Here is a 13,478-nt window from a genome sequence, read left to right on the forward strand (position 1 = left end):
AATTGTTGATATTTTTGGCTAATTTGCAATTTTGCATTGATTTGATTGGGTTTACTTGTTTGAAGTTGCAGTGTAGCCAATTTGATTGGATACGGAAGACAAGGGCGGAAGTAGAGGCATTCCTTCTTTAGCGTTATTCTTGCAGGTTGCACCACTGGTCATTTGGTAAGTTTCAAGCACTTGCATCTCTTTAATTTCCTGCTTTTGTTTTGAATATTTTTGGTACTCTGCAATACTTACTGCTACTGGGGGATGTATGTTTGAAATCCTTTTCACTTTCCGGGTATTTGATTTTAGAACTTGTAAGCATGCTTAAGGTCATAGAAGTGCCTGCTATTTGATTATTTAGTAAAATGTGTAACATATGCCATAAATGTTAGAATTGCCCCAGATGACTACATCTTTGAGTATAATACCTGAATCGACACATTTTGTTTCTTAGTTCACATAAGAAATATGTAACAGTTTTGATTTCTAGTCTCTGAAGAGCAGTAGTGGTTAATTGGGGCTCAAGAAAAGGTATAGAGATAGAGAATTGAGGAGTGTTCGACCGGGGCTCTAGTCCCAGCAGTGAAACCAGAACCAAAGGGGTCAAGCTCGGGGATTTGGCAGATCCAGGCAGCGGTAACATGGGTCGTCAGGTGCATGAGAAAGGACTGGCAGAGCTCGACAGGGACTTGTTATGTCCAATTTGTATGCAGGTGGTAAAGGACGTCTTCCTCACAGCATGTGGTCATAGCTTCTGCTACATGTGCATCAAGACCCACCTCAGCAACAAGAGCGACTGCCCTTGCTGCGCCCAGTTCCTCAGCACCAACCAATTGTTCCCTAATTTTTTGCTGGACAAGGTCTCCTCAAATTCCCACTCCTTAAAGATGAAAAATGATATACTTGGAACTGCAGCTTACTGTTGTACGACGTGTACTGTAGCTTCTGAAGAAGACCTTGGCTCGTCAAATTTCCAAAAGTGCATCCCCTGTAGAGCATTTTCGCCAGGCATTGCAACAGGTGAGTCTGGCTGTATGAGTCAAGTAAAATAATATATGAATTGTCGTTTGCTGTCTGAATGTGGTGGTGTGCTGTGATAGGGATGTGAAGTGTCAATCAAGGAGGTAGACACCCTGTTGGCACTCCTGGCAGAGAAGAAGAGCAAAATGGAACAAGAAGAGGCGGAGAGAAACATGCAAATACTGCTTGACTTCTTGAATTGCCTAAGGAAGCAAAAAGTTGACGAGCTTAATGAGGTTTCTTCGTATTGGTGTTAGTTGAAATATATTTGATTGAATTGAATTAAATGGTATCTGTTACTAAGTCAATTCGATATTGCAGGTGCAAACCCATCTCCAATTTATCAAAGATGACATAGGTGCAGTAGAGAGACGTAGAATGGAGTTATACCGTGCCAGGGACAAATACTCTGTCAAGCTGCGGATGCTTGGAGCGGATGATTCTATTTATGGGGCAAGAAAGCAATGGCTTTCCTCTACAGATAACAATACCAGTGCACTTAGTGGACGAGGAGGGATGTCGTCTTGGAATCTTCCGAGAAAGGATGCATCAGACTCCCAGTATATGACTCAAACTGGTGTTGCCATAGCCAGAAAAAAGCGGGTCCATGCACAGGTCAGTGGCTGTCCTGTAATGATTGTAGACTAATTTTGCACTTTGTGTGCTTCTATTTTATAATGAATATACTACCCCTGGGATCTTTGCTATTATTTAAAGGCAACCCTCTCAATCATCCAAAACCTATTTCTTCATTTGCTCCTCAACAAAAGCCACTTCAATTATACCCTACAAATGCATTAATATACCTCTTTGTCAACTTGGCAGGAAATCGATACTTATACTGGGTTTTGGTTATGGGGTTTCTCCACTTTAGTTGAGTTTACATTTATTTTTAGCGAATTGTTATTAGCACTCCAAAATAGTTGCGCCGCACTCCTCCTTACCTTTTTTATTCCATTAGGAAGGAGTGAAGAATGAATTTTTTTAGTGTCAGCTCCCGTATTGGTCAATTTACTTGAATGTAAGGTAAGCTAGACCCTCCTCATTTTTACGACTGTCTTGGTTTGTTCTCATTCCATCCCTGGATGTAGTTTGGTGAACTTCAAGAGTGTTACCTGCAAAAGCGGCGTCAGATGGTGAACCAACCATATTCCCAGCAAGAACAGGGCAAAGGTGTAATACAAAGAGAAGGTTATACTGCAGGTCTTGCTGATTTTCAAACAGTACTCACTACGTTAACACGTTACAGGTATGATCACAGATATTGGATCCCTTACAGAATTTTACTTTTTGTTTGGGTTAACAGTCAGATATACGATTTTATTAACTATAATCACCATTCTTTTTTGTTGGCTATGAAACAGTCGAATGAGGGTCATTGCTGAACTTAGGCATGGGGATCTATTTCACTCCGCCAATATAGTATCCAGGTGATAGTTACGTTGCATATACTGTCTAAATTTCAGAATTAAATCTCTCGATTCCTTATGGATGAACTATGTTCTGGAGAAGTTGTAACTGGTAATGTTAACCTCATATGTTCATTTTCATTGCAGCATTGAATTTGACTGTGATTATGAGTTATTCGCTACTCCCGGAGTATCACGGTGCATAAAAGTTTTTGACTTCTCTTCGGTATGATTTCGATTTTAAGATTGTTTTTACCATTACTTCCAGCAACTTTATTTTTCTACCTACAGTCGGTATTGTCAACTTCTAAAAGCAAGGGTGTTGAGATATTTTTGGTTGCTTGAGTGCATCGTCTAGTCAAAATGTCAAATACTAGAAGAAAGGGTGTTCAGATATTTTCAACAAAGACAATTTGCTGTATCTTTTTTATTGTTTGAATGACTTCCTCTAACATATCCATATAGTTTTGATTCAATACAAAAGTTGATTTTACTTGGTATATTTGAACAAATAGAATTAACCATTGAACAATTAGCCAATTTAAAGAAAATTACTTGAATCATAAACATTCATGTATGGTATTTAAAAAATCTCTCATAATTTATGTTTTATTTTTTCTTTTCTTTTCTGGATCTGGAGTATGAAGAATATTTGTTGATGGTATGACACAAAAACAACAACAACCAAACCTTATCCCACTAAGTGGAGTCGGCAGTATGAATCCTAGAACGTTATTGTGCTCGGTTTTGCACCAAGTCTTCTGTTAGTTACAAGTACTTCATATCATTTTTTATAGTCTCTTTAAAAGTGTTCATAAGTCTTCATCTACCCCTTTTGCCGTGGGTCTCGCATCTTCTAACCGGAGCATCTATAAGTCTTCGGGTTTACATATCCAAACCATCTAACCAATTTTCTCTCATCTTATCTTCAATTGCGGCCACTCTTATTTTACCTCAAATATCCTCATTCTAAATCATATCCTATCTTTTGTGCCCAGACATCCAACAAAGCATTCTCATCTCCACTACACTCATTTTTTGCACGTATTGCTTTTTGACCGTCCAACATTTCGTGCCATAAAGCATCATTGGACTTATTGCCGTTCTATCACTTGAGCTTCAATGGCATACGACTATCGCACAACACACTGGATCCACTCTTCCACTTCATCCATCCAGCTCGTATTCTATGGTTGAGATCTCCATCTAATTCTCCATTATTTTGCAAGATAGATCGAAGACAACTAAAACGTCCACACTTTGGTGAGGGGGTTGGTTTCTTAAACACACTCAAATTATGAAGCCAGCCAATCAGTTGACATCTCATTGACTACTGTATATGGCTTTTTGGAAATTTTGATATTGATTGTTAATGATATTTCTTTAACAGGTTTTGAATGATCCAGCTGACGTGCACTGTCCTGTTGTGGAGATGCCTACACGTTCAAAGCTTAGTTGCTTGAGCTGGAACAAGTTTACTAAAAACCATATAGCCAGTACTGATTATGAGGGAATAGTAACAGTTTGGGATGCAAATACTCGGCAGGTATGTGATGTTACTTGTTCTGATCGATGTGTCATGCGTGATTTGAACTTTTATACTTGTTACATCACCTTCAGTTTTTTTGCTCATGCTTAAACTTTTTCGACAGAGTTTCATGGAATATGAAGAGCATGAAAAACGTGCTTGGAGTGTTGATTTTTCATGCACAGAGCCCACGAGGCTTGTATCTGGTAGTGATGATTGTAAGGTACTCTCAAAATCTTTATAATGTTAAACCAAGTATTTTATTATGCTTACGTGACCAGAAATGTAGTACCAGTCTCTTTTTGGAAAAGCAATGAAATATTATTACCGTGTGCACCATTTTTTACTTATAAAATCATTAGTAAGAAATTTCTGAGAACACCCCAAGGGGGCAAATTGCTATTGTGTATGCTAATATATATTGTTGCGACTTTCGGGTTTAGGCAAATGCTATATTTGCTATGCTTGTCTTAAGGTTGGCTTGGCTGGTTTAGGCTAACAAAATAGTTGATGTGTGCTTGTATCTGATTTATGCACTATATACAGGACATCATCAATGTTGATGTGTCCTTGTGCCCTTTGACGATGCATATTGGTTGTGGAACTGTTTCCTATGTTTTAACTTTTAGAAATACCAGTAAATATGTCTTTTTTAACAATGCCAAACAATATTAGATCCCCCCTTTATATACCTTGAGGTTGCGCTCACAGCTTACCATCTGACTTTCGGGATTTAAGTGAGCAATTTTGAGTGACACGTACTTTTGCTTTCTCCTTTTTTGATGCTCAAGGAAGGGATCATTATAAACTAACCACATCCTCTATACCCTGTATATAAATCAGGTAAAACTTTGGTGCACAAGGCAGGAAGCTAGCGTTATTGATATTGACATGAAAGCCAACATATGTTCCGTCAAGTATAATCCGGGATCTGGCAACTGCATTGCGGTATGCACCTTTCATTGCCTGTATTGGAGAAACTTTAAGGCACACTATTTGCTTCATTGTTTGATTATGTTTAGTACTGAAATGATTTGAGGGCAACCTTGTAGTTTTCTTGCTTAATTTGCGGTAATGTACGGTGCCTGAGAAATGCACTGGACTAACATGCCTTCAGCTGGCATGTGCATACGCTAATGTGTGCATGCACACATCTATTAAGTTTTGCTTTGACATCCTGTGGTGGGTGGGGTATGTGGTGCATATAAGAGTCATATACATGATTTGTCCTGTAAGCTGAAACCTTCTTCTTCTGCTTCCTTTTCCAGGTTGGTTCAGCAGACCATCATATCCACTATTATGATTTAAGAAATCCGAGCGAACCACTCCACGTGTTCACTGGGCATGGGAAAGCTGTTTCTTATGTAAAGTTCTTGTCAAACTATGAGCTTGCCTCTGCATCCACCGATAGCACGTTGCGGTTATGGAATGTGAGGGATAATATTCCAGTAAGTGATTATTCCATGAAGCAAAGTCAGTTTAGTACACTTCAATAGTTAACAAGTTATTATATGCTCTAATCTACGTGGTTTATAAAACCAATTGAGAAAATAGAACAGAATTGACTTATTCACATCATGTTATGAAACTTACTTATCGATTAACTAAGTTGTGCTCTTCATCTGTGTTTTGTTTGAAGGTTCGTACTTTCAAGGGTCACACAAATGAGAAGAACTTTGTAGGTCTTACAGTAAACAGCGAATACCTTGCATGTGGCAGTGAAACAAATGAAGTGTTCGTGTATCATAAGGTTAGTGGCATTCAAACTTAACCCATTCCTGCTTTTTGTTACCTAGTGATTAAGTAAAATTTCAGGGTATAATTTTTCAGGAAATCTCTAAACCGGTGACTTGGCATAAATTTGGGTCGCTTGATTTGGATGACACCGATGATGATGCGGAGTCATACTTCATCAGTGCTGTATGTTGGAAGAGTGATAGCCCTACCATGCTAACTGCTAACAGTCAAGGAACCATTAAAGTGTTGGTTCTTGCGGCGTAGACAACTAAATGGAAAACTAAAAGAAGGTTTCGCGAGAGAGAGAGTTGTTTCTACGGTTCGATATTCGGTTGTTGAAGTGTAAATGCTAGGATTGAGATGCAATGCCAGTGAATGTTTCATTATTTGTTATACAAAGAAAAGATACTAAATGTGCCAAAGAAGGTGAATATATATAGAGCAAAAATAGCTTTGGTTTGCGAGTAAACTTGTGTTTTATGCCCCAAGTCTTCGTTTCTTGAGTTCTCTAAGCCAATGGCTTATTGCGTATATCAAAAAATTGATATAAACCAATTAGATATTAGACAGGAAGAGTAATAATATGTTAACATAAGATTATAAGCACTGAAAATCGTATATTAACGGTGAAACCCAGGTCGGTAAGTTTTTCCGAGGAATATGCAGAAGCCTGTAGTGGACCGTCTGCTATCGGTGCAGCCAGTCGGCATCGGAGAATGCAAAGAAGGTGGTTCTCTCTCCTTTGCCCTCTCCCTCTTTTCCTCCCATCTCATCTCCTTTGCTCCCTTCCCCCTCCCAGCTTCCTTCCTCTTCTTCTTCGCCTTTTCCAGTTTTCTCCCTTTCTTTTTTATTCTCGGTTCCCGCTGAGCGTAATCTCAGTTCTCCTTAAGTCGAGTCTCAACTATCCCGAGCTTCATGCCCCTTATTCGGTGTTTTTCGCCTGCTTTTACTGCTTTCTGTCTTCTATTTTTCCTTTCTCTCCTCTCCCTAGTTGTGATACTCCATCCCTATCCCACCATGTGTTTGGATTGGTGGGCTCCGATAAAAAATTGGATACCAAATCCACTTCCCTCCCTCACTTCCCCTCCCCCAACTAGCATATGTTACTTTGTTTGTATATATTTGCAGAGGTCTGTGAAGGGGAGTTGGATCTGGGATCTATTTTCTCGGTTTGGAATTTGGCTTCCTCTGAGGATGTGATGGCGGCGGCAATGTTGTATTTGCTGCTCGATAGTAAGGTTTTTTATTGTTTGTTTTATTGTAGCCTTCGAGCCTAAGCTGGTATGGGTCTCCTGTTGTTTCTTGGATTGCCGCTCTCATTTTGTTTGGGCCTTTTACTTTCTCTGTAGTTGTCCACCCGGTTCTTTTTGGGCCTTGTACTAGTTTTTTATTGCAATAAAAATAATGTTTGTGATAAAAAAAAAATAACAAATACAACTGCTAGTTTAGGGACCGCTCGACAACTATTTCGTTTTTAGATTTTTGTTTTTATTTTTTATTTTTATTTTTTGAATATTGAAAATTCGTTTGGTAAATACGTTGAATTTTTAGTTTTTTTTTTTTTTTTTTTTGGGCAAAAAAAAGATGAAAACTAAATACTAAAAGTCAAATTTGAAAACTTAATAAAGTAGTTTTTACTCTTTAGTTTTCAAATTTCAAAAATAATAAAAATTGAATGCGCCGACATAGTTATCAAAAGACTTCTTAGTGTCTAGCATTAGATTGGATTCAATAACTCACTGTTTCAATACATTTAAAGGTCATTTAATAACCATTTCGTATTCAAATTTTTTAGGGATTTCACTACTGTTAGTAATGCTATATAGAGTAAGTGGGGGATTATATGGCCACTGAAGACTATTATTGAAGGCATTCGTTGATTGCTCCATCATTTTTCAATATTTTTTGGAGTTATGTTTTTAGAGAAATTTTTTCTGTTAACACAATGCAGAGAGAACTTATTTCATGTCGTGTTAACTGCTTCTAATCCTTCCATTTATTTGCTATCACACACTCGTTCTTAATTCTCACATTTCTCTCAATTTTTTGTCATTAGATCGAGTGAATTGAAAAAAATGAATGATAAAAAATTAACAAGAATGTGAAAGGTAAAAATAGATGTGTGAATAACACTATTCTTTAGAAAACGCACACTCTAGGAACGGCCGCTTCCGCTTTCCGCCCGATTTTGCTTTTCCGTTGGATTGCATGGTGGAGATTGTACTTAATCCAATCTCCCATTTCCTTAGCGTGGATAGTATCATTTGTAAAACAAAAAAACAAAAAACAAAACAAAACAAAACAAAGAAACAGTAGTCGTAGGATTTGTTTTAATGAGATTTTGCGGCTGGGATTAACTATGAGTTATAACCAGACATGTAGCTCTGAGGAACACAAACGCCCAATCCTTCATCCCTAAATTGTCAAATCCCTAACCCTAAACCCCCAATTCCCTACCCTTCCTTTCAATCTCAGCGTAATTGAGCTTAATTTCGTGTCGAGGGTCCGAAAAGAAAATGGAAGGATTAGAAGTGGAATAGAAGAAACAGGCACAATGATGGTGGTCTCAATCCCTTCACTACGTTCATCTCATTCCGCCTCAACATATTTATACCGTCATGGCCGTACTGCTATTCACCACGTTTTTGCTCTTACTGGGTATGTATGTATATATGTGTATTTGCTGTATAAATTTAGTTCTTGAACTTGTCTGTAATTTTAATTATTTTGATTTGTTTATATATTTTTGTGATGCAGTTTGGTTGTTGAAGCGCCCAAAAGCTAATACGATACTAGTGACTGGGCTTAGCGGCAGTCGCAAGACTGTGCTTTTCTATCAAGTAAGCACTTTCGCAGCTTATTCGATTTTCTTCGTTAAATTAGTAACAGTATCATATGACTTAATGTGTAGTAGATAGAAGATAGATTCACCAATTGACCTGCTTTTCACAATCGTTCGTTAGAGCTCACTAGTCTCATGCTTGGTCCATGATATGTAATGCAATATAATATTTATGTTAGGCCAATTAATAGGATAAAAATTGTGCAAGCTTTCTACAAATTGGTTTTGCGTATTGGATTGTTTTTCTGTCAACGTTGTAAGATTGTCGTGCGTTTGAGATGTTATGTTGGTCCTTTGCTTATGTTGTATCATTTGGTTTTCTTTTCCTTTTATATACTTTCCGTACTCGATGCTTGTTTCTAATATGATTTTATCTTGGTAGAAATTCTGAATACTTTTTTGTTATGTTCTTTTTTCCCCCTGTTTTGAGTTTCCTTGATGGCCTATTTATTACATTGCAATGTGGATCTTACTTTTGTGATATGACTTGATGCACATGCCAGCGTCGGGATGGCTCTTTTCATCAAGGTACTGTCACGTCTATGGAACCAAATGACGGAACTTTTGTGCTTTATTCTGAAAAATCAAAGGTGTATTTAGCTTCTTGTGATCATGTAAGATCTTATGTATTTATATCCCTTTGATGTTTGCAAGACACTAACCACAAACAATTTCGTTGCTTTTCTTTTTACTGTTGTTTTTGTTGATTGTCCTTCAGGCACTTGATGATGCTCACCCTTCTTTTCATTGTCCCTGACAGAATGGAAAGGTAAATCCTATTCATGTTATTGATGTTCCTGGGAATTCTCGCCTAGATGATTTCCTACCTCAAGCTGCTGGTATAGTGTTTGTGGTCGATGCTGTGGAATTCTTACCAAATTGCCGTGCTGCTTCAGAGTAACATTTTCCCCCTTTTAGTATATAGCTAGAATGTGATATTGAACAATGACTATTTTGCCTTCAAGATTATGCTTGCATCCATTTTACCACTTGGTGGTAAACAATGCCAGCCCTACGGGTCTAAGGTCGTAGAGTGATAAAAATGATCATAACAGACAGAGACACCCAAAATTTGGGATCTAAGCATATAGATGCTTACTTTGCATGAAGCTCAAGTTTTTCACAGTAGAGGATGATGTTTGGAGTTTTATTTGCACCAGGTACCTGTATGATATTTTGACCAAGGCGAGTGTGGTGAGGAAGAAAATTCTAGTTCGTATTCTCTGCAATAAGAAAGACAAAGTGACGGCACATAGCAAGGAATTTATTCTAAAACAATTGGAGAAGGAAATGTAAGATTTGAATTGTTTTAACATCAGTGTCTTTTTTTTCTCTGATTGATCTTAAACTTGTAACGCAAGCTTTCAAGTGGTGTTAATGAGATAACTATATTGTTCGTCTTTGTATTGGGAATATATTTTATATTGATAACATCCGGGTTTTCCGTAAATATATTGTTTGCAGTAACAGTTTTGCTGTGATTTTCTATTTGGCATCACATTCAGGACAAATTTTTCATTCAATGCTTCTCTTGTTTTTTTAACCCTTGTTTCTGCAAGTGTTCATTAGCTCAAGAATGCTCTGTGATGTTATGATTCATATTCATCCTGTTTCTGATTCTTATATCGAAACCCTGATATATTTGTGACATAACATCTTACAGTGACAAATTACGAGCATCAAGAAGTGCAGTATCAACAGCTGATATTACAAATGAGTTTACACTCGGAGCACCTGGAGAACGATTTGCATTTTCACAGCGTCAAAACAAAGTTACAGTTGGAGAAGCTTCTGACCTTGGTGGTGAAATTTCCCAGGTGGAGCAATTTATCAAAGATAACATAAAGTCGTAGGATATTTGATCCCATTTTACGAATTTGTGGTAATTTATTGTAAGTTAAAAGATGTTCCAAGTGATTATGGCTCATTGCATTTGGGATGTTCACGCTGCTTGATTCTTAAATGATTTTTTAATCCCTTTTAATTGCACTTTTGCAATGTCTAGCCATCCTTGTTTTTAGTGCTAACCACACGTCTATTTTTACTTCTCACACACTCCTCTTAATTTTCGGTTGTTGAATTGAATGAATTGAAAAAGATTAATGGCCAAAAATTAACAAGGGTGTGGGAGGTAAAAATTGATGTATGAATAGCACCATCCAAACACAAAATATGGACAAAACAAAGTTTTGATAAAAAATTAAAAAAAATAAAAAATAAATAAATAAATAAAACTCATGGGATAGTCTTTTGAAGACCTTCCGATTGTATAATAGGGACCTAAAAGTGTCCATCAAGTGCTCAATGAAATCTTGTTCGACAAAAATTCGGTAGGATTTACTCTGCATCTATCGACAGATTTGCTCGAAAGCTACGGATACATGTCGACAGGTTTACAACATTATTCGGCTGATGATTACACAAGCACCAAGTGCTTGACAAAATAGATCACTTAATAAACTGAAAAAGATTTTGCACATCTCACATGCTATTTTCGTCTAAGAGAGAGACGGACTCAATCACATAGAGAGGGTATGGTTTCCTTTTTTTTTTTATCCGAGAAAGAATGATTCGCAACTCCAAGTCATTTAAAAATAAAACCAAATAAGTCACCTATCATGCGCAGTTCTGCCTAAGTGTCATAACCTATTGTCTAAATGCCTAGGCATTAATCGTGGGCACCTAGGCCCCTTTTCAGAACACCGAGTAGTAGTGGCCTGAAAGGTAATGGTGGTGGCGGCATGGGTGACAGCAGTAAAGAATATGGTGGTGGTGGTGGTGGTAGTGGTGGTGACGGCGATGGTGGTGAGATGTAACGGTGGTGGTGGCGATGGTGGGAAGGGTGATGGCAGTAGAGAATGTGGTGGTTGTGATGGCGGTGATGTTGGTGGAATGTGGTGACAATGTGACGGTAGCGAAGGTTGTGGTGGCAACATAGTGATTGAGGTGCCCGCTATGATGGCCATGGCAAGGTGGCGGTGGCAGATGTACATTTATTTCTTAAAACTCTAACTTTGTTTGTCACTTAGTAATACAATCTATTAGTATTCTTTCTCTCTTGGAAGTGAGAGGCATTAGGTTTGTTACTCGTTGAAGGCGTATTTGAACAAATTTTATTATGTCTGGATCATTATGTTGCTTAGCCTAAGTCTCTCACCCCCTTAGTGTAATATATCTTTGTATTCGTAAAGAAAACAAAACATGAATATTGTTATAGCCTACATCATGAGGATCAATCATGATACGACAATAGAAGTTCAAAGGAACTTGCATAGACTGGTTTTATCTAGAACACATAACACCTTCTATACTTCGATCAAGAGTTCATTCTCTAAAGTGTGTATTTGATCAGTCAAGGATAATGTGAATAAATTAAGCCCTTTGCATGTTCTGTAAAGAAGTCATTTTGGACATGCTAGAGTTACAGCCTATGTCGTTGATATGAATCTCACTAAAACTTTGGAGGAGTTTGAGAAGCTGACTCACACCCTAAGTCGAACTTTAAGATGAAGAATCTCGGGAAAACTTGTTCATGTCTCGGCATGAGGTTCAAGCATTGTTCTGATGATATCCTAGTCACCAATCAATTTACCCATGATCATTTGTACATGTTGACCCTGAAAACTACCAAGTCTACATGGCACACAGGCCGAGTAATCAATAAGTTAACTACATCCTTCAGTTGTGTGCAGGGAATGCCAACTCATCGACTGAGCACAGCCGGGGAGTAAAATATGTTGATGTCACGTTGGACGCGCTGCTGACTTCTTGATCTTGCGATTGCGGCCGAGGAAGGAAAACGTCTCGGCCTTCGGGTTATAGAGTCTGAAGACAAGGTTGCTAGTTCTGCAAAGTTCAATATCAAATTCAGCTTTCAATGTGCCGAATGTAGTAACATGTAACACCTCACTTCGCCGAGAAGGCTAATGAGATGACATCTACTAATAAGGATTCGAAAATCCTTCTCGACTAAGACTTGGATAGATAACCAGTTGACCTCGACGCAATGTTGTTTATCCAAACTGAAGGTACTCCACGATTGACTGATTCTACGACAACAGTGTTGTTTATCCAAACTAAAGATGTCACCGGTTGTCTTCACAGTGTTGTTTATCCAAACTGAAGATGTGTTGGTGGAAAAAGAAAATAAAAATCTCAAGGTTTTTAAGAGGTTTCGTGTAGAGCGAGAGTTTGCGTAAGGCAGTTTATGTGTTGAATTGGATAGGCCTTCAAATGTTGCATGCGACTCTGTATTTATAGTGGATGTCTTTCGCTTGTCACGGCCTGATAACTTTGTCGAGTCCAATTGCAATTCTAATTTGCAGAACTGAACTTGATCTGCATCAGAAGCCAAGGCATATCCTTCAAATTAATCTATGGCATTTGTTCCTTGACCTTTCAAACCTAAAAAAAGTTAGGCTTATCACATCACATCAGAAACCAAACCTATCTAGGCTTCTCCATAATCTTTACCAATGCATGCATCCTAATCCCCACCATACTTTGAATGGACAATAATCAGTTTGCAACACACCACTTATCAGTTAACCAAACTGATCCCACCCACACATTCACACGCCAAAACATCCAAATCAGCTTGAATTGTGTTGTCATGTTTCCAGTTGGAAATACGTATCTCATCTTTTACAATACATTATTATTAAAAGATAATTACAATAAAACACCATAAACATTATCCTATAATAATAACAAAATGAATTATCTTCAATTTTCATCTGACGGTGTCAAACTATGCTCACTCAACACCCTTGATTGCACGGGCCGATTGTGTAAATCTGGGTCCAAACAGTACGCTAGATCCAAAGTGACACCTTTGAAGAGGTTATGGAATCCAAAGTTCCATATCTAAGTACGATTGGAGTTTGTTGTACTTAGCTCGTTGCATTAGGTTGGACATCTCTTTCGATGCGCCTATATACCACCATTAGGTTGG

The 13,478-nt window shown here is 37.9% G+C and overlaps 1 protein-coding gene and 1 pseudogene across 1 annotated transcript; both read left to right on the plus strand.

The window, feature by feature from the left end:
- Positions 1 to 308: 308 nt before the first annotated feature.
- Positions 309 to 6,252, plus strand: LOC137711329 (E3 ubiquitin-protein ligase COP1-like; annotated as a pseudogene).
- Positions 6,253 to 8,068: 1,816 nt separating this feature from the next.
- Positions 8,069 to 10,509, plus strand: LOC137711610 (uncharacterized). Its single transcript, XM_068450867.1, has 6 exons — positions 8,069 to 8,340; positions 8,440 to 8,522; positions 9,028 to 9,114; positions 9,285 to 9,421; positions 9,685 to 9,816; positions 10,188 to 10,509. The coding sequence occupies exons 1-6, from the start codon at positions 8,301 to 8,303 to the stop codon at positions 10,375 to 10,377; spliced, it is 669 nt and encodes a 222-aa protein (XP_068306968.1). The 5' UTR covers positions 8,069 to 8,300; the 3' UTR covers positions 10,378 to 10,509.
- The last annotated feature ends 2,969 nt before the right edge of the window (positions 10,510 to 13,478 follow it).

This window comes from Pyrus communis, chromosome 12, assembly GCF_963583255.1.
Source record: "Pyrus communis chromosome 12, drPyrComm1.1, whole genome shotgun sequence".
Classification (NCBI taxonomy): domain Eukaryota; kingdom Viridiplantae; phylum Streptophyta; class Magnoliopsida; order Rosales; family Rosaceae; genus Pyrus; species Pyrus communis.